A 22,351-nucleotide genomic window follows, 5' to 3' on the forward strand; every position below is an offset into this window, starting at 1 on the left:
TTTTTTTTTTTTTTTTTTTGTTACCACCTCCAGTAGTGTAGAATTGAAGTGGTTTCTGCCTTGTTTCTAATCTTAGGAAGCATTCAGTCCACCTTTAATATCTTAACAGCAGGTTTTTTAGTGATGCCATTAATTAGGTTGAGGAAGTTCCCTTCCATTTCTAGTTTTTTGAGAGTTTTTTTTATACTATTGTTAACTTTTTATAGTGCTTTTCTGCATCCATTTAGACAATCAAATGGATATAGTTACTTTAGTATGTTAGTACCTTGCGTTCTCAGATAAGCCCCGCATGGTCATGATATATTATCCTCTTTATATGTGTGTTTGCAAAATATTGTTTAGTTTTCTTAATGTCTTTATCCAGTGTGGGTCAGGGTAATGCTAACCTCAGAGAATAAGTGGAGAAGTATTCCGTCCTGTTCAATTTTCTCAAGCAGTTTATGTAAAATTGACATTATTCCTCTTTAAATTTTGGTAGAATTCACCAAGGAAGTCATCTGGGCCTGGAATTTTCTTGGTGGGAAGATTTTAACTACAAATTCAACTTTTTTCTTAGATAAAGGATTATTCCATTTATTTCTTCTTGGGTAAGCTTTGGTAGTTTGTCTTCCAAAGAATTTTTCCAGTTCATTGAATTTTTTTAATTTATTGGCATAAATTTGCTTATAATGCTTCCTTATTACCCTTTGAATGTATGTGGAATATGATGTGATGTTCTTTATTGCTGATATCATTAGTTTCTTCTTTTTTTCCTAATAATTACAACTAGAGGTTTATTAATTTTATTTATCTTATCAGAAACCAACATTTGGTTTCATTGATTTTTCTTTTTTATTTTCAATTTTCACTGTTTTCTGTTCTTGTGTTTATTGTTTATTTGCTTTGCTTTGGGTTTGATATGCTCATTTTCTTGTTTAACAAGGTTAAGTTTAGATTATTGGTTTAACCCTTCCTTTTCTAATTTGTTTATCCTGCAAATTTATAAGTAGTATTTTATCTGCATGCCACCTTATTATTTTTCCAAACATATAGAAAAGTTAAAAGAATAGCAGAATAGCATCTATCTATCTATACCTTCGACTCAGTATTTGTTAACAGTTTTCTCACTAAATGAGCATTTTGAGATTGATGTGTTCATTTGAAATTTAAAATTCATGGATTATTTTTAATTATTCAAATATTCAGATGTAATATTATGTAAATACAGACTTTCAGTAGTTTCTCACACCATGTATGAAAGTAATGGGTTTTCATGAAAACAATAATCACCACGAAGTTTTCTTTAATATTTAACGTCTCACATAATAAGCAATTACGTTTAATGGAATACATTTACTAATATACCAGAAAGAAAATACAAAGATGTAAATTTACCCACAAAATATATAAGCATAATTACAAAATTGATTAAAACCTCAGTTTTAGATAGAATAAAAGAAAACTAATGTTAAAAGCTCATTTTTGGCTGTTGCAGGATATCTGTTTTTTAAGCATTTATTAAAAATGTACTTAGGGCACCTGGGTGGCTCAGTTAAGTGTCTGTCCAACTCTTGATTTCAGCTCAGGTCATGATCTCAGGGCCATGAGATCGAGCCCTGTGTTGCGGGGGAGGGGGCGTCTATGCTCAGCAGGGAGTCTGCTTGAGCTTCTTTCTCTCCCTCTGCTCTTCTCCCCGCTCATGCGTGCACACGCACATCCTCTCTCTCTCTCTAATAATAAATATTTTTTTAAATGTACTTAAAAATCTTTTTTGAAATCTTGGAGTTGTTATTAGTCAGCATTTTCTTTTCTTTCTGTAGTGTGTAAATTTGGTTTCTATTTTGAATATTCCTTCTCTCAATGGCAGGAATGTATCAAAAACATTACCTTTAGCATGCTTGAAAAATTTCAAACCTTTAACCAATTGCACCTTCCAATATTATTTATTATTGGTTGATTTAGCACATTTTTAGTAGAAATTGAATAAGGTAAACTTCATGACAACAAATCACAGATATTGAGTGGAGATGAGGCTACAAAGGTAATGTTCTTGTCTGCTAGTTCGGTCATCTCTGTCAATTGTGGATCTGATTGAATTTTCTTATGGATAGTTTTTTCCTATTTTTCTGCATGTCTAATAATTTTTGATTGGGTATCAGACATGAATTTTACAGTGTTTGATACTGACACTTTTATCTTCCTGTAAATATTCTTGTTCTTAGATACTGTCAAGTTACTTAGAAACAATTTGGTTTTTTTTTTTTAACTTTTTTTTTAAGATTTTATTTATTTATGTGAGAGAGAATGAGTGAGAGAGAGCACATGAGAGGGGGGAGGGTCAGAGGGAGAAGCAGACTCCCTGCTGAGCAGGGAGCCCGATGCAGGACTCGATCCCAGGACTCCAGGATCATGACCTGAGCCGAAGGCCCTCGCTTAACCAACTGAGCCACCCAGGCGCCCACAATTTGGTTTTTTTGAGTCTTGCTTTTAAGATTTATTAGCAAAACCTGAGCAGTGTTTAGTCTAGAGCTAATTATTTTCCACTCCTGAGGCACTGCTTTTCTTAGGACTCTACCAAATATTCTGGATTAAAAGGTTTTCCAACCTGGCTGTCAGGAACAGGCACACTTCCCGGTCTTATGTGAGTAACAGGTGTATTCTTTCTAATCCCTGCGTGGTTTCTTCTCCCAGACTCTGGAACTTTTCTCACACACATATGCTGAGTAGTGTTTTGCTGAGTACTCACAGTGGACCATTTGCAGATTTCTGCAGAATCTTTTTTGAGCAGCTCTCTTCTCTCTGGTATTCTGTCCCATGAATTCTAGTTGCTTCAGTTTTCCTGGTCTTGGGGACAGTAGGGGGAGAGGAGTCTCTTCCCCTTTCCAGTGCCGTACGTAGCCTGGAATCCCCTGGTAGGAAATGAGCTGATGTTACCGAAGTGGTAGGTTCTTTCCCTACTCAATACCTTTTGCCAAATAGTCAAATAACAATACGGTATTTGATGGCAACCACATAATTTATTCAATGGCCAGAGAATGGAGAAGGGGAGCTCATGCTCTAAAGGCACCTTCTCCCCAATTAGGTTTTATGGGGTTAGGGTAATTAAGGGGCTGGTAAGCAAGTTAACAGGGGGGGTTTTCCCAGGAGGAGGCTTCAGAATCAAGAGCACCACCTCTTTTCTTCCCCTAAGTTGGCACAGTTGGATGGGTCATAGGCTGTTAGGTGTGTTTTTTTGTTATTACAGTTAGATGAGATCATCTGGAGGGTTAGCACAGTGTCTAAACTGGATCAAACTGGTCAAAAATTGGATCATGCGGGCTTGTTTGGAGCTGTGGCTTCTTCCATCCTGCCTTAGCTTCTGGTAGCAAGCAGCACCTGTGAGCAGGGCTAGAAAACTGAGCTATTGTGACTTGTTAGTGAGTCTCCAATGACACTGGGGGTGGTCATAGCATTCACCTCATTTATTTCCTATCAAGGATCACTGTCTTTTATTACATGCTATCCTTTAATGCATGGTGTTTTAAAAACCATTTCATATATTTTGTCTGTTGTTTTTCTGGTTGTTTCAGATAGGAGTTTAATTCTGGTCCCTGTTAGTCTACCTTGACCAAAATCAGGAGTACCTCATCTAGTTTTAAGAGTAATGATTAAAAGCACATTTCAAAATAGTTTATGGTATGTGTATATTTAATGGTACTGTCATTTACTTCTCTTTGGTCATCTGCTTTCTCATTGTTCTTAACCATTACAAGTCTTTCATGTTCTTCACATGCTCTCCTCTTTCCCATTCTACTTACTCTCAGTGACCAGCCTTATCTCCTGGGTCATCAAGACAGTTAGTGTCATTAGGAAACACTTTCAGTATCCTGTACCTTCCCTCTAAAGAAAAGCCTTATTTTCTCCCTGTGGATCTCTGAGTGTGAGGTGACAGTCTTATTCTTCAGAGCTACCCATTCACTGTTGGCCCCCTGCCTGCTTTGTTTACCCTTTGCTCAAAGTAACACCATTCATAGGTCTCTTCGTTCTGTCTTGTGTTTCTCATTTTCTTTTGATTTCTTCCCCTCAGGTAGGAAACCTATCCAAGGCGCTCTAATCTAGTAAAAACTAAAACAAAACTAGAGAGTACCTCTTTAGTTACTATTTGATCTCTTCTCTTTTTATCCAAACTTCTCAAAAGAGTAGTTTGCACTTTTTTGTTTGCACTTTTCAATGGTCTGCCACCCTTCTATTGAAATTGTTCTCATTAAAGTAAGAAGTGACCTACCCTTTTAATTACCAAATCCAGGAGATGTTTTTCAGTTCTTACATTACGTGACCTATCTAGCTTGTGTAGTCGAAGAAGCTACTGAGAGGAAATAGAATATTTTGGGACAGAAAATTCCATTAATATTTCACATTCAGAGTAGTTTCTTACTTCTGATAGCATTATTACTTTAATAACTTCCTTTGGGAGAACTTCAAAGCAAGTTGTTTGTAAAGCACCTTCCATTTATATAGCACATACAGTCCCTGAAAGTGTACTGTAGTACTTCTTAAAATTATAGACAGGCAATATTAAGGAATGCAACCATCTGCAGAGTTGAAGATTATACACAATGTAACAGATTGTCTAAGTAAGTAATATTTTGGCAGAAAATATCTAAAGGGAAATTTTCCTAGTTAGGAACATGTTCTTTCTGATTATAAATGTTCATGCTTAGTAAAAAGAAGTTCTACTAGGTATAATAAAATATAACCCAAGACAATGAATTTACTTTATTAAAAAGGAAAGGGGCTTGGGGCGCCTGGGTGGTTCAGTCGTTAAGCGTCTGCCTTCGGCTCAGGTCATAATCACAGGGTCCTGGGATCCAGCCCCACGTTGGGCTCCCTGCTCAGCGGGAAGCCGGCTTCTCCCTCTCCCACTCCCCTGCTTGTGTTCCCTCTCCCGCTGTGTCTCTCTCTGTCAAATAAATAAAATCTTTAAAAATAAAAAATAAAATTGATAAAAAAAAAGGAAAGGGGCTTGAACTTGTCACCTTGAAAATTCAAAACAGCTTCTATAGGCTATCTGCTGCTTTAATTATCTATAGGTGATAGTTATTTCCAAAATGACTTCTAAGCTTTATGTCTGTTACTTTTATATTGTAGTTTCTAGGTAATAGTATTTGTTGACCAGCCTTGTTGGGTTAGGATATATATATTTTTTAAGTCTTAGTAAAAAAAAAAAACACAACAAGATAAACATTACCATTTTAAGCTCTTTAAAATTAGAACATAATTCTTTTTTATCTGATGATTTTCCCAGAATGTCTCATCCCCCTTACTTTGCCCTATTTTTCATCATAGCTCTTATCACTTGCTAATATACCATATTATTTATTTATCATGTCTGGATCCCCTTCCCCCACCCCCCTAGAATATAATCTCCATAAGACACAAAATACTGTTTTGATCATGGCAGTATTTTCAATAGCCAGAAAAGTAACTGGCACACAGTAAGACTTCAATAAGTTCTTGTTTACTGGAAGGAAGAAAGGAAAAGAGGAAGGAATCAAGTAAGAAAAAATGCCAATGCCCTCTTAGAAAAGCTTAAGAACTTAACAAAAACCATTTTTTGAAATATGTTTGAAATATTCTGGCAAGTAAATCTTTAAAAATTGTTTAAACCCTTTGTACAGTATCATTCTCTCAAAACTCTTACACAACTTCAAGGAGATGATTCATACAATTAAGAGAGCTATGTGGTATATATCTGTAGTGCTTTGGAAAACCAACTGTGAGTAAGAGAAACACTGAGGAGATACATATGTTCTAAGATTTAGAAAGCTTTAATACTTGACATGTATGCTAAAACCCATTTTCTTTACTTCTTAAAAAATATAATGATATCTAGTTGTCCTGAGAAGTAGGGGGATAAGCAACCTGTATGAATTATTAGTACATTCTTTTATGTCGATTTTTTTAATGTTAGAATAATGTGCATGTTAAATGATATTGTGATACATTTCTTAAAAGTTAATGTACAACTTAAAAATATATATTTAGGAGATACATCTCCCACCTTCATTTAAAGTACCTTTTAGAATTTTGATCCCTGCGATTGAAGCACTCCTTCACTGTAGAGTTCTAATGGGTTTATAGGGTACCATCCTAAGTACCCTATGTTTAGCATATAAAGACAAAAACTTGGAGTTTGCTCAAAAAGAGGAATAACTGTTGAGAACTTGAGTCTTTTTTTAAGAAAGTACTAGAATTTTAAAGAACCTAGAGGAAGGTGAGTCTTAGCCATCAAATAAGTTTTTGGAGACTTTCTTTGCAGGGACAATTTGATCATGTAATTCTCTGATAAAAATCTTTGATTGGTTATACACATAACCAATAAAACCAATACATATATCAGGTCATTATATTGTACACCTTGAACTAATACAATGTTATAAGTCAATTATATCTCAATAAAACTGAAAAAGTAAAAATAAATTTAAAAAGATTAAAAAGTTTTCATTGACTCCCTGTTACTCTTTTTTTTTTTTTTAAGATTTTATTTATTTGAGAGAGAGAGAATGAGAGATAGAGAGCACTAGAGGGAAGAGGGTCAGAGGGAGAAGCAGACTCCCTGCCAAGCAGGGAGCCCGATGTGGGACTCGATCCCGGGACTCCAGGATCATGACCTGAGCCGAAGGCAGTCGCTTAACCAACTGAGCCACCCAGGCGCCCTACTCTTTTTTTTTTTTTTTAAGATTTTATTTATTTATTTTAGAGATAGAGCACGTGAGCAGGTGGTGGTGGGGGAGAGGCAGAGGGAGAGGGACAAGCAGACACTGCGCTGAACAAGGAGCCCAACATGGGGCCTGGTCCCTCGACCCTGAGATCACAACCTGTGCTGAAATCAAGAGTTGGACACTTAATCGACTGAGCCACCCAGGCACCCCCTGATTACTCTTAAAATATCATTTATTATAGTATAAGACTCATAAAGAAAAAAGTATGAGTATTATAATACACGTAAATGAATTTTTCAAATCTTAATATAGCTGTGTAACCAAGATGAAGAACAGAATCAAGATCAAGAAACAAAGTATTATGTGACCCAGGAGCTCCCCTCAAGTCTCCTAGTTTTGCCTGCCCTTCTCCTATAAAAGAGTATTCACTCATTTCTAATGACATAGATTTTTTTAAAAAATATTTATACAGATAAAATTATCCAGTTTGTACTCTTTCATTTGCCATCTGATGTCTCTCGCTCAGCATGTTTCCAAGAATCCTCTATATTGTTGTGTGTAGGTCATTCTCAACGTTGTAAAATGTTCCACCATATTATTGATGGGCATTTGGGTTGTTTCCCATTTTGAGCTATTTTAAGTAGTTACTATGACAATTCTGTCCATTTTTACTGGGAATGGAAAATAGGTACACATAGTAGACAGAATTATATGCCTTCTAGAGATTTGCATGTGTTACCTTACATGGCAAAAGGGATTTTACAGATGTGATTTAAGGATCTTGAGATGGAAGGATTGTCCTGGATCACCCGGGTGGGCCCAGTATAGTCACAGATGCCTTTAGAAGGGTAAGAGGGGGGCAGAAGAGTCAGAGGAGGGGATGTGGTGATGGAGACAGAAGCTGGAGTTGGTAATACAGTCGCTGGAAGGGGGCCACAAGCCAAGCGGTGGAGGCAGGTGGAGAAGTCAAGGAAAAAATCAGAAGGAACACAGCTCTGCTGATAACTTGATTTTGGCTTAGGCCAATTTTGTACTTCTGACCTCCAGATCTGTAAGATAATACATTTTATGTTGTATTAAACCACCAAATTTGTGGTAATTTGTTACAGTAGCTATGGAAACTAATATAGTATGTAATAGAGTTTATATGTGGTCAGCTTGAATAGTTACTGCCGAAGAGTTTTCAAATGTTGCACCAATTTAAACTCTCCTTGGCAGTCCACTTTTTCTCATATCCTTGTCAACACTTGGTATTGTTTGTGTTTTTTTTTCTTTAACCATTCTGGTGGGCATTTAGTCAAATCACATTGCAGTCTTAATTTTATTTCCCTAATGATTAATGATATTCATTTTTTCCACATATTTATAGGCTATTTAGATACTGTTTTTCAAAGGTTCTGTTCATTTCTATGGAACGGTCTGCCTTATTCCTTCATAAGATTTTATTCACATATTCTGAAGCATTTTACTGATCTTTTTTCTCCCCCTTTGGCAGTCGAGTTGTACATATGTATGTTGATCATTTCAATTCATTATAGGACTGGGTTGGATTAGGGTAGTTGCAATTAATAAGACTCAGTCTATCGCTAATTTTTCTTTTTCTTGGGCATACTTCTCCCAGGCTTTTAATTGAGAGGTTGGAGGGTCTTTGTCTCCTCAGCCCTGAAATCCAGAGTTTGATCTAGCTCTGCCATTCACAGGTTTCCAGACAAGGCTCTTTAGCCTTCTGCTTCATGAAACTTCAGAATCCGGTGAATGTCTTCATGGGAAGGAAGACCTGCTTGTGTTTGTGGCATGTTCTCTCCCCTCAGCTGGCCTTTGTTTCCTATATGTTTCCACAGAAAGGAAGGATAGTTTACCTCTGCCCTTTGAAGTTTTAGACCTAGTTCCCCAGCTTCCCTTGCAGGTCCATAACTAAGTAAAATCTAAAATGGGACACTAGGGATGAGAGTCCTTAAGTTTCAAAATTTTTCCTCCAGTCCCATGAACCACTAAAAGCTCTGCTAGTTTCTTCTCTAGCAGAGGTCCTCGGCTTGGTACAAACTTGAATTTATAAAAATGTATATGGCTTCTTTAATTGTTACGGTGGGAGCCCTGGTCTGCCTCCACTCTTCTTCCCCCATTACTCCCAGGATACATTCCCAACATGACTTTTCTGGTCCCTTCTTATCAGCGCTCATTTTTTTTTCCTTTCTAATTTTTTGTCTCTGTACTGGAGTTTCAGTTTGTGATTGAATCATCTTCTTCTCAGTTGTACAAATACCTGAAACACATGTCTGTTTCCTCCCCTTCATCTGGATAACTCTTATTTGTCTTCCCAATCTCAGTTTAGAAATGAAGTGTTCCTTGATGTCTCCCTACCCATACACATGCTCAGATATGGGTATGATATCCTCTGTCTGCTCCCATAAAGCTCTTATATGTCCCCAATTTTAGTAATTATCCCACTGTTTCATAATGGCTCACCTCCTTACTTGTCTGTGTCTTCCACCAGGCTCTAGAAAAAGCTTGTCTGTATACCTCTGTTCCATATTACATTCTTGTCACAAAGCACCATGCTCATTACACTTGACATTCTGTTGAAATGGATGCCTAAAGTGTTAAATTAATATTTAAAGGCTTTAAGAATTAGGAGGAAATCTGAGGAGAAAAACTAAAAATAAAAATACTTTTCGGTGGGGCGTCTGGGTGGCTCTGTCATTGAGCGTCTGCCTTCAGCTCAGGTCATGATCCCAGGGTCCTGGGATCAAGCCCTGTGTTGGGCTCCCTGCTCAGCGGGAAGCCTGCTTCTCCCTCTCCCGCTCCCTTTGCTTGTGTTCCCTCTCTTGCTGTCTCTCTCCGTCAAATAAATAAATAAAATCTTAAAAAAAAAAAGATTCAGACACTTAACCGAAAAAAAAACAACCTTTCATTAAAAAAATAGTAAGCACTTACAAGCTAAATGAAATCCTAATGTGAAGTACTTTTAGAAAACAACAGTTTGTATGTATGTATGATAAACAGGGACATGAAAGGATGGTACAAAAATGTTGGGATGATTATCATAGGATAATAGAATATCAAATAATTTTTACCTTTTTCTTTATATCTTTATTTGATCCTTTGCAATGAACATTGTATGTCATCAGTTATAAAATATGAAGCAGTTTTCATTGAGGTAAAAGAAGAAAACAAACATGAGACTAAGATATTTAATTAAATCCTCCAGGAGGATTTGTTGAATGCGTAAATGTGACCCAGTAGTTACGGAAATGGATAAAGTGCTCAGAATTGAAGATTGGAGTGAAATAAAGAGTTCAGAGGAAAAAAATCCCCAATTTACCTCAAATATCAGGATAAATTCCAAATGGATCAAAGAATTAAATGTAAACTATGAAACATTCAAGGGCTGGAAGAAAACATTAGTGAGTAAGCTAGGAATAGGGAAAACTTCTCTAACTGATCTAACATCTAGAAGCAATTATGAAAAGATTGATGATTTGATTACATTAAAAATTTTACATGGCAGGAAAAAACCTTAAGCAAAATAAAAAGACAAGTGACAAACTTGAAAAACATAACTTACATCAAAGAAAAGAAGCTAGTATCCTTAATATAAAAAGCTGCTAAAATGAGATGAAAAAGACCAACAACCCTAAAGAAAAAAAAAAGTAAATACCTTTTATTTGGAAAAGATGTTCAGTGTCCCCCATGAACCGAGAAATGCAAAATTAAAGTAAATAGAGACACCATTTCTCATCTATCAAATGAGCAAAAAAATTTTAAAAAGTTTAAAAACACACTCTGTTGATAAGCCTGTGGAGAAATGTCAGTCCTCACACATTGTGAATTCAAATACAGACTTTATTGGAGGGGAGTTCATAGTATCTAAGAAAGTCATATAAGCATTTGCTTTTTTACTCAGTAATTCTGCTTCTAAGGATCTATTTCATAGACACATTAGCAAAATTATGAAAAGACGTATTCATAAGACTATTCATTGGATCATTATTTGGAATAGAAAAATACTAGAAGTAGCCCAAGTGTTCAGCACTTAGGTGATTAAACAAACTGTGATGTGTCTATAGAATGGAATGCCATGCAGCTATTTAAAAAGAATGAGAGGCCAAAAAAAAGGAATGAGGAATAGCTTTATATGCTACTATGGAACGATCTCCAAGATACAATAAGTTAAAAAAGTGGAGAAATATGTGTGCAGGGTACTATTGTTTACCTAAGATAGGGAGTGGTATAAATATACATTTTGGCTTATATTTTTAAGAAATGGAAGAATGAACCATAAAATCCAGAAAATGATTACCAATAGCAGGAGTGGGGGAGCCAGAGGGTATCTGTGAAGAATACATTAGGGAGACCAGGGATAAAAGCTAGACTTCTTTGAACCTACTTTGTTGTGTAGATTTAACTTCAAAGTCCTATAAATATTTTATGTAGTTATAAAATGGAATGAAAATGAAAGAAGAAATAACTAAAAATCAAAAGTAAAATGGAAAATCTTAATGCAGATATTTGTCCAGTTGGTGGCAAAACCACATGGAGAGGCACTCTTTCATTTGACTACTTTATAGTAATTGGTTTTTTAGCCCTATTGGGATATATTGAAAGGACAATGAGAATTCCCCCCAAAAGCCCATGAACTCTTTTAAGTAATCGTGTTACTGATGGTAGTATTATTACTGTTATTCTCAGACTGTTGTGTGTGTTCTATGGAAGGCGTACTTGATTCTGTGAAGAAAGCTGAAAACTAGAAACATTTATAGGCAGATGGAGGGTAAGAAGTTGAAGGGATTTTTTTTTTGGGTGACCTTTATTTTTTTCTGTGAGATAACAAGGGTGGTCATTTTCATATTGTAAGTGGATTCAAGATTAGCTAGTTAGGTTGGAAGAGAATATGTGTGCTTTATATTACTGTTAAAAGGGATGATTGTAGGATAGAATTCATACCCAGTTGGTGGATTCTGTAACTTTGTGTTGCTGCTATTATAGAAAAACACAATTAGGAAACCTCCTAGTGATTATAGCCAGATATAGGCAGGCAATTATTCTGTCCTAATTATACGGATATATAGTTTGCACAAGGGGTAACCTCAGGTGGTTGTTTTTTGTTTTTGTTTTTTTAAGTCTGATTCTCCATTCAAAACTTAGTGTTTTAGCTTTGATCAAATTTTCCATTCAAAAGTTGCATTTTAATGTCTGCTTATCTTAAATAGGGCTTCTCTGTGTTTTAAAAAGTTCTAAATGGAAGAGGATATTTGCAAATGATATATCTGGTAAGGGTTACTATCCAATATATATAAAGAACTCATACAACTCAGCACCCAAAAAAACTCCACCAAAAACAAAAACAAAGAACCTGATTAAACATGGGCAGAGGACCTGAATAGCCATTTTTCCAAAGAAGACATACCAACAGGTACATGAAAAGATGCTCAGCATCATTAATCATCAGGGAAATGCAAATCAAAACCACAGTGAGCTATTACTTCACATCTGTCAGAATGACTAGAATCAAAAAACCAAAAAATAACAAGTGATTAGGATGTGGAGAAAAAGGAACCCTCGTACACTGTTGATGGGAATGTAAATTGGTGCAGCCACTGTGGAAATATGGAGGTTCCTCAAAAAAATTAAAAATAGAACTATCATATGATCTGGCAATTCTACTTCTGGGTATTTATCCAGGATTTTTAAAGATTTCTTTCTATTACTGATTCCTAATCTAGAACATGCTTTGTATAACTTGAAAGTTTTTACATCTATTCAGACTGTTTTATGGCATCAAATATTGTTGATCTTGATATTCCACTTCAAAATGTGTACTTTGCTGTTTTGGATGAAGTATTATATAACGTCAATTAAGTGAATTTGGGTATTGTTTAGATTTTCTGTATGCTTACTGATTTTCTGTGTACTTGTTTTATCAGTTATTGTGAGAGAAGGAATTGAAATCTTCAATTGTAATTATTGATTTGTCTGTTTTCTTATAGATTAGGCTTCGGAATATGTGTTTCACATATCGAATGCAGTGAATAGGAGGAAAATTACTTTTACTAGCATTATTTTAAAAAGCCTCATTAGAATATATCTTTGGTTTGTCCTTTAGTATTGGCTATTTGTAGCATCAACATACACAAAAGAAAATTTATTTGCCACATTTTATTTTATTTTCTTATCCGTGTTATTTTGCTTGGCAGCTTCTATGTTTTTGAAACAGGCATTCGAAGGAGAATACCCTAAATTATTACGTCTTTATAATGACTTATGGAAGCGTCTTCAACAATACAGCCAAAATATTCAAGGAAAGTTTAATGCAAGTGGAACTACAGACCTCTATGTTGACCTACAACACATGGAAGATGATACACAAGACATATTCATACTAAAAAAGCCAGATTATGAGTATGTTTGTTTAATCAAATCTGTTTGTTGTCATAAGGATTTTGTCTTCTGTTTTTATTATAAATTAGAAAATGGGAATATGCTAATCTTCTGTATATTTGTAATGATCATGACTTATATGTATACTGTAGAAGACTTTGCAATACTTAAATGAAGAAGTCAGACTTGATCCTTAGTTGAGCAGCCTGGTTCCTAACTGGAATCTGATGTAAAGTACAGCACCAAGTAGGGTGAGTAGAAGCTAAGAGATGAGCATATGTGGTCACTATGTTTTAATTGGTAATATACCTGTAATTACATCAGATAGTATCATTATTGATGGACCACTGGCATAAATATGATATAAAAGTAACTGGTGTGTTCAGGAACTATAAGGGAAATAAATCTTACGATGGGATAGCTTCTCAGTCTGGTAGGAAGAAACTGAGTGTAGTCACAATTAAGCCTGAAATCTCTTAGCTTACTCATAAAGTACAGTATATGTAGCCATAGTTAGGTGCAACTTTGGAAAACTGTATACCATCTCAGTAAGTTTAAGCCAGCCAACTCTCCTCCTTAGTTGAAAAAGAATATTATTTTCAGATTTCTCTTTGAACCACAAATCAATTGATTGGCTTGCACATTTTCTTTAAACATAGAATCATTTACTGTGACAAGGCTGACTCAGGTAACAGCAGATTCTTAATCACCTACCTTGTAAAAAAGATGCTGGGTGGATATAAATGTTTCTCTTTCAGTTTTTTTCTAAATACTTAAATTGTATCCACCATAGTAAGAAGTCCTTGCTAGTGAAATATAGGATGTAGAAGTTTTCTCTGGCAAAATAAATGGCATGGCTGTAGGCTGGGAAGATAGAATGAGACTACATTTTTCTCTTCAATAACTCTTTTATGCTAAACATGGAAATTAGGTAAGATAATGGAAGAAGGGCAAGAGAACTGAACTCATTTCTTGATCTACAAAGATCTAATAAGTTTTTTAAATATTATATAAAATACAATATATAGTACCATTCTATTTTTGGCATAATTTTATTTTTAAATCCATATTTTGGCCCCAAAAAGGTCTGGAAGTATACACAGCAAATGGTGATAGTGGTTTATCTCCAGGAGGTAGAACTTTTGTATTTTGTGCTTTCCTTAGAATTAAAAAGGAGTGTGGTCCAGGAAAGAGAGGAGACAGAACCCTGTCAGTACCACTGTTCTCTGTGGGTGACTGTGGGCATACCCAAAGCTATGCCTCTCTGACAAAGGTTTCACACTGTGGGGGAGAAATAGACTTCACTAAAATAATCTAGCCAGTCACTAAACAAGCCCTAGAGGTGTGGAGATCTAGTACCCAGAGCTGCAATAATGTATTATCTGAAATGTCCAGTTTCTAACAAAAATAGTGAAGCATACAAAGAAATATAACAGTATGACCCATACACTGAGGGGAAAAAAAAAGCAACAGAGACTGTGAGAGTGACCAAACATCAGATTTATTAGAATAAGACTTCAAATTAGCCATTAGAAATATGTTCACAGAAGTAAAAGAAAGCATGATTAAGTAAAGGACTATATGATGACCATGTTGCATCAAATGGAGAATATCAATACAAAGATGAAAATTATAAAAAAAGAATCAAATGGAAATGCTGCAGTTGAATAGTTGTCACTAAAATTTAAAAATCGCTAGAGGGACCCAACAATAGATTTGAACTGGCATTTATAAAATTAGCCACCTGGAAACTAAACTTAATGTAGGCCTAAAAGCAGATAGGAAGAAATTTTTTAAAAAAATGAACAGAGCCTCAGAGAAATGTGTGGCATCATTAAACATACCAACACACATGTAATGGGAGTGCCACAATAAGAGGAGAGAAAGAAGAAAAAGTATTCAAAGACATAATGGCTGAAAACTACCCAAATTTATTGAAAAACAACCTACACACCCACGAAGCTCAACAAACTCCAAGTAGGATTAACTCATAAAGACCACAAACAGACACATCATAGTATAAGTGTTCAAAGTGAAAGACAAGGAGAAAATCTTGATAGCCGGCAAAGAAAAACTACTCATCACTTATAAGGGAGCCCCAAAAGATTTACACCTGACTTCTCAGCAGAAACAAAGGAGACCAGAAGGTGGTGGGCTCGAAGTGCTCAAAGAAGGAAATTGTGAAGCAACAATCCTATATTCAATAAAGCTGTTATTCGTAATGAAGAGAAGTAAAGACTTACCTAGATAAACAAAAACTGAGAGAATTTGTTGCTAGCAGACCTAACTTGCAAGAAATAGTACAGGAAGTTCTTCAGGCTCATAACCAGGCCATCTCAGTTGGTAATTCAAGTACACGCAAATAAAGAGCACCAGTAAAGAGAGTGAGGAAATAATAAAAGATACTACAAATGCGTATTTTCTCCTTTTTTTCCCTTACCTGATTTAAAATGAAGTTGTATAAAATATGTATAGAATGTATTGGTCACCTGCCATTGCCTTATCCTATCCAAAATAGGATGAAAAAAAAAGAGAGAGACAGCTGAACACATTCTTTCTGGCTTGCTTGCTTTTTCTCTTAAAACTTATGACTCTCATATTCCATATTTAAAACACTTAAAAAATTTGTGTTTATTTTTGTGTGTGTCTTTCTCATTAGCAACCTTAAGTTTCTCGTTAGTAAAGTTTAAGAGGACAGGGAATTTTGACTTCTCTACTGTATTTCCCACACCCAGGAATTATCTGGCAAATTGTAGAGACTTAATAGTATTTGTAGGAGGGAAAGAGATGGGGACAGTGGGGATACGAAAAGTTGTGTTCAAGCTTGGAGATCTTAGAAGAGTAGTTCAAAATGATGATTCAAATATGGAAGCTCCTTAGTAAAGCTAAAGTAAGAGCAGACTTCTCAAACAGGATGGGTTTTAGGACAGTTATCAGTTTGTCTGTTTGTTTTTAAGATTTTGTTTATTTATTTGACAGAGAGACACAGCAAGAGAGGGAACACGAGCAGGGGGAGTGGGAGAGGGAGCAGCAGGCTTCCTGCCCAACATGACCTGAGCCGAAGGCAGACACTTAACAGCTGAGCCAGGCACCCCAGAAAGTTATCAGTTTTGACATTGTAGTCACCAAGGATCTTAGTGCAGATTCAGAGACAGGAGGAGTGTTAGTACTTATAATTCAGAACTGAAATATCTGCAGAAGAGGAAAGAGGCTTCTTAAGGTCAGTAAATAACAGGAGCAAAAATAGCAAGACATTTAAATTGATGGTATGGTCTTCAATAGAGGATTGCCTCAGGCAGATTTAGATACTGTCCTCCCTGTTCCCATTGTAGTTTATCTTCCCCTATTCTAGAAATCACTATAGTTAGCACTTTACCTGCACATTTCTTCCCTGCATTGTAAAGTACTTGTAATCTACATCTTCCCAGCACTTAACAAGGCCTGGTACATAGTATTCTCAGTAAATAGTGCTGAGGGAAATACTTACTGAATGAGAAATGTTAAGAGATAACTATGGAATTATGATGTACGAGCCAAGAGCACTGTGACCTCTAGGGCTCATTAGATGACCAGAAAGGGTGGGAAAAGAAAAAAGCCAGGTTTCATAAATTACACGATGGAGCAAATCAGCTGTTTTTGAAGGGGGATTTGTTTAAGAAAAAAAAAAGACAATGGAAGGACTGGTAGAAGGATTATAAACAGGAGGGACGTGAGGAGATATGGAGTTAATTATAGGAATAAGAAAGCAGATGGAAATAATGGTTGTAGACATTTGACAGTAATTGCCAAAGGAAAAATAGAAGACCCAAGAGTGGCACTGCCAACTGAAAATACAAATAATTGGAGACATGGGAAGATTAAGAAAGAAAGATGCGTATAGTAGGCTAAGTTCCAGTTTGTGAAGAATATGGTGAAACAAATGAGCTTAGAACTCCAATTGAGAGGATTTATGTGATTGCAGCACTTTCAGAAACACTTTTTATTTGTCCCCATTCTGTTGGTTTGGCATTGGAAGGCTGATAACAGCCTAGACCCTGTGCACTTCCCTCTCGGGGAGCTCTGTGAGAAATGGCGGCTGTGGGTGGAAAGAGTCGAGTCAGTGGAGCAGGTTTCTGCTCACTTGGCGCTCTCGTGAAGCTTTGATACTCTCTGAAAACTGGATTTCCTAAGCAAAGGCATAGCCCCATTAGAATTAGTAAGATTTTACATTGTTATTCTTTTAGTTTCAAATGACAGACTTACTACAGTAGATGCTGGCATATATTATATTACATTTATACATAGGACTTATTTATAAATAAAAATGTTTAGTTCTCAATAAATGTTTAGTTATGAAATGTATTTGTAAATATATACATTTTTAAACAGAATTTTTTCTTTTTGTTCATAAAAACGTTTTATATAGAAGATAGGTTTTTTTAAGAAAGGTGTTTACAACCCAATACAAGAGCATTTAGTTTTGTATAATCTGAATTCAGTTTTAATAAATTTTGCCCTCACAGCCCAGAAAAGGCTTTGAAAGACTCACTGCAACCCTATGAAGCTGCTTATTTATCAAAATCTTTATCTCGACTCTTTGATCCTATCAACTTGGTTTTTCCCCCTGGTGGTCGCAATCCTCCTTCCGCAGATGAACTTGAAGGTATCATTAAAACTATAGCAAGGTACGTGTTTTTATATAGTGGCATGCTGTAAAATGCTTGCCACATTTGTTAGTGATGTTTTAATTTACTTCAAATTATTCAAGTAATTAGTCCTGCAATTAAATCAGGAGTTTTGCAGTGAATCAGTACACATATAGTAAGTACTTAAGATTCCAATTAATAAAACCTTTTAAATACAGTCTAAAAATAGCTTATAATTATTCTGTGTCTTGTCAAGGATGCAAAGTAAACCTAATTTTTATGCCATAGTAAATAATATTATATAGTAAAATAAGCACAAAAATAGTTTTACGAACTGAGAAGTTAAAGCATAGAGCTTAGTGTTTATTATCTTAAATCCATAAAGTACTTAATGGCATACACAGGATTATAATCTTGATTAGCCTACTTGTGTTTGCTATTTTGAGCTTTCTAAGTGAATGTGACAGCTTTTAAAACTCTCAAAAGGCAAGGTATCCTTGTAGAGGTGCCACCTGAATGCTTGCAGATAATGTAATTATACTGTTGCCTTAGACATTTACACTTGCCCAGATGAATTTGCAGTTAAGACTATCTCAGTTCCTGTCACAGCTAACAAGTTGTCATAACAGTAGGTCTGTACATTTGTAGATGAACATTTTGAGAAATAAAAATAGTAGTTAGGCAATAGAGGACCAAAGTATAGAACTGTCTAGATTGTTTTAGACTGCGGATTTGAAGCTGGTGACTTGCAGGCATGTGCCGTAGGACTGAGAAGCCACAGATATAATGTCTGGGAGCATATATCCAGCCGCAGACATACCTATATGGTGTTGAAATTGCCGTACATCTTGATCTTGAATCTTTCCATAATTATCGTGACTTACCAAAGTCCTGACTAGATTTTTTTACTATAATGTCTCTGTTTTCTGTTGGGTATAGTAGTGACAAGAACAATCTTGTATTCAATTTGACCTTTTTTTTTTTTGCAATTTGATCTTTTGACCTATTTATGGAAATGTTAAAGAGGCATCTTTCCCATTCTTCTGGGCAGCTTGGCAATACTGTAATCATATATAACATGAAGCTTGAAGAAGCATAGTTATTGCCAGTATTCAGTAGCATTTGAAAGTGAGCATTAATAAAGTTATGTCTCACTATTTATGAAGGGCATTTTTATCACAGACAGTATGCACCAGTGTTATTTCAAAGTCCTTCACTTTCTTCATAAAGAGAATCTGTTAAGTGCCAAGATTTATTTTGCTACTTCAGAGACAATAATTTTCCTGCTTTCTGCCTGTGTATGGGTTTTTCTGCAGTTTTTAACTCCTAGTATTTTTTCCATGGTCTTTGTAAACACTTTTTTTTTCTTTTTGGCAGTCCCAACCAATCCAATGTTAAAGTTGAAAATAAGTGTGGCAAAGAAATACTTCAAGACTCCAAATTTTAAAATTTCAAATTAAATTTTTGTTATGCTTTTGATATATTTAAAAAGCTACTCTACAAAATAGCGTGGATTGACATAATTTCTACAGAAACTGAGCATCTTTATGTATCATGTGTAATTTATATTTTTAGCCTATGTCCTTCCAAGGTCATCATTTCCATTCAAAAGCTGTCATTTCCTTGCAGATGTCTGTGATATGCAATGTCTCTAATTGCACTTATCACTATTAACAAGAGTGCTACTTTAAAAATCTGAACACAATTTACTCTCTTAATCACAGCCTGAACCCACACATGACGTGCTTTTATTAATGAGAAACTGGTCATTAACCAAACCATCTCAAAGCACTTTTTCCTAATGCTGAATTTAGGAGGAAAAATTAAACAATGCAACCAATTCTTGGAAGCAATCAGTGAAATCTATAAGAATCACTACACTGCTTATTGGGTTTAAGTTTATATGTTGTTCTCTTCCTTGTTGATGAACTATGTTGCTAATAATTAAAGTCTGTTTTTGTTTTATGCAGTGAACTAAATGTAGCTGCTGTAGATGCAGACCTCACATTAGCCGTGTCAAAAAATGTGGCAAAGACCGTCCAGTTATATGGTGTAAAATCGGAGCAGCTTGTAAGTGATACCCTTCTGTTAGAGCTCGTGATTTTGTTTAAAATTGCTAATTCTACTTGACTATAAGTATCAGTATTGAATTGACTGAATATTAATTTACTGGTGGTTTTACTTTATTGAAATTTTGAAACTTTCTGATGAATTTGAACCCCCCAAAAAGTTAGATCTATTTAAAAAATGGCCCTCCTATCGTTGTTATACTTTCAGAATGTAGGAAGGTTTTATAAGGCTTTAAAAAAAAATGCTTGTACCACCTTATGGCCTAATTTATACACACACACACACACACACACACACACACACACACACACACGTAAATATAGTTGTCTCGGATTGATCAAAATTCCCCTGTGTTGTGACCACTCACCCTAGATATCTATCATTCATGCAGTTTACCTGTTGTGAAATTGACTTGAACTATTAAAAATGGCTAGAGGAAGTGAAGTGCTTAAAATTGTGATAAAAAATGTTGATTTACTTTTGAAGCTTTTAACCCTAGAACATGGAAGTTTAACCCTAAAATAATTTTATTTGAAATATTATTTGTATTTAAAATAATGTATAATTAGCTGAATCATAATCCTAATTTTATGTATTAATGTTTTAAAGTTAAGCACACATGTTTAAATAGTGTGTATGTATGCTAACTGAATCTAAAGAACAGGGCTTTAGTTTATTTTCAGCTGTGCTGCTAGATGAATTTTAAGGCATGTGCCAAAATCTCTACTGTCTTTACAGGAGTGACCAACCATGTTTTTCACTTTAGCCTCTCTGACTGCTCCCAGATGAAACATCATAAAATGAAGTAATGTGGTTTTACCTATATTCTAGTAGTTCTAGTTGGTTCTGGAATGATTTTTAGGGTAGATTGGTAACAAATTGAACTGAAGGAATTTGCATAAAATGATCCTTGGTGGGAACGGTCATATCATGTGGCTTCTTTCAGTTCCAGTGGATGGCCTCATTTTATTTGCCTGTTAATGTGCTGTTTTCCATTCAGTTGTTCTGGTAGCCTTGACAAGCAATTTAGAAGCAGCTTTTTAAAACTTCATTTATTGAAAACTGGCCCTATATACAGACCATGGCAGCTCTTCGTAGGTAATTAGATGACTAATTTTTCTCTCGAACTTATTTAATAGAAGCTTTTCTTATGATGTTCATTGCTTTTAAAAGCATGGTTTATTGCTACAAATAAAATTCAGTATTATATCCAATAGAATCTAGTGTAATTACTGCAAATGTCAGGAAAAAAATCATTAGATAGTCCCACCTGAGAACAACATTATAAGGAAGAACCAGCATATGTATAGAAAATATTTTGCTTTTTTCACTCAGCATAATAAAGACATGTATCATATGATCTCACTGATATGACGAATTCTTAATCTCAGGAAACAAACTGAGAATTGCTGGAGTGGTGGGGGGTGGGAGGGATGGGGTAGCTGGGTGATGGACATTGGGGAGGGTATGTGCTACGGTGAGCGCTGTGAATTGTGCAAGACTGTTGAATCACAGATCTGTACTTCTGAAACAAATAATACATTATATGTTAAAAAAAAGAAGAAGATAGGGGCACCTGGGTGGCTCAGTCGTTAAGCGTCTGCCTTTGGCTCAGTTCATGATCCCAGGGTCCTGGGATCGAGCCCCACATCGGGCTCCCTGCTCGTTGGGAAGCCTGCTTCTCCTTCTCACACTCGCCCTGCTTGTGTTCCCTCTCTCACTGTGTCTCTCTCTGTCAAATAAATAAATAAAATCTTTAAAAAAAAAAAAAAGTAGGAAGGGAAAAATGAAGGGGGGGAAATTGGAGGGGGAGACGAACCATGAGAGACTGTGGACTCTGAGAAACAAACTGAGGGTTCTAGAGGGGAGGGGGGTGGGGGGAGGAGTTAGCCTGGTGATGGGTAATAAAGAGCGCAAGTACTGAATGGAGCACTGGGTGTTATACGCAAACAATGAATCATGGAACACTACATCAAAAACAAATGATGTAATGTATGGTGATTTACATAACGTAAGAAAATTAAAAAAAAATAAATGCCCAGTGGTCCAATCTCAAAAAAAATATTTTGCTTTTCTGCTGCAGGAGGTGGCAGTGGTAATGGTAAAGTGTGACTTCAGTTAAGACATTAATGGTAGGGGCACCTGGGTGGCTCAGTCTGTTAAGCATCTGCCTTTGGTTCAGGTCATGATCCCAGGGTCCTGGGATCAAGCCCGTTGCTGGGCTCCCGCTTCTCCCTCTCCCTCTGCCTGCCACTCCCCCTTGTGCTTGCTTTCGCTTTCTGTCAAGTAAATAAAAATCTTAAAAAAAAAAAAGACTAATGGTAAAAGGCTTTGACAAATTTAAAATATATCAACAAACATTTGATTGAATTGATACTGGTGGTCAGATAGTCTGTGACCTAAATTACTCACACTTAACGAAACTTACAATGCTGAAGGCTAACCAGAAAGTCATTTTCAACTTTGATTGTAGTGCCTAAAGAGAGCCTAAGCATTAAGAGTAGAAAAAGCATCATATGCTTTATTTTTAAAATATATTATTGATTAAGGACTTAAGTAACATTTTAGTATACATCTCTTATTTTGGGCTAATACTAT

At 35.7% G+C, this 22,351-nt stretch overlaps 1 protein-coding gene across 1 annotated transcript in view; it reads left to right on the top strand.

Moving 5' to 3' along the window:
• COG5 (component of oligomeric golgi complex 5) overlaps window positions 1-22,351 on the top strand; it is a 310,052-nt gene that overhangs the window by 230,220 nt on the left and 57,481 nt on the right. The window contains exons 12-14 of the mRNA XM_088018413.1: window positions 12,875-13,079; window positions 17,561-17,722; window positions 19,654-19,753. Coding sequence (XP_087874539.1) covers window positions 12,875-13,079; window positions 17,561-17,722; window positions 19,654-19,753 — 467 coding nt within the window. The remainder of the gene's footprint in view (window positions 1-12,874; window positions 13,080-17,560; window positions 17,723-19,653; window positions 19,754-22,351) is intronic.

The sequence above is a fragment of the Eumetopias jubatus genome, unplaced genomic scaffold (assembly GCF_037043125.1).
Source record: "Eumetopias jubatus isolate StellerSeaLion01/CBP00866 unplaced genomic scaffold, mEumJub1_p1.0 scaffold_14, whole genome shotgun sequence".
Lineage (NCBI taxonomy): Eukaryota > Metazoa > Chordata > Mammalia > Carnivora > Otariidae > Eumetopias > Eumetopias jubatus.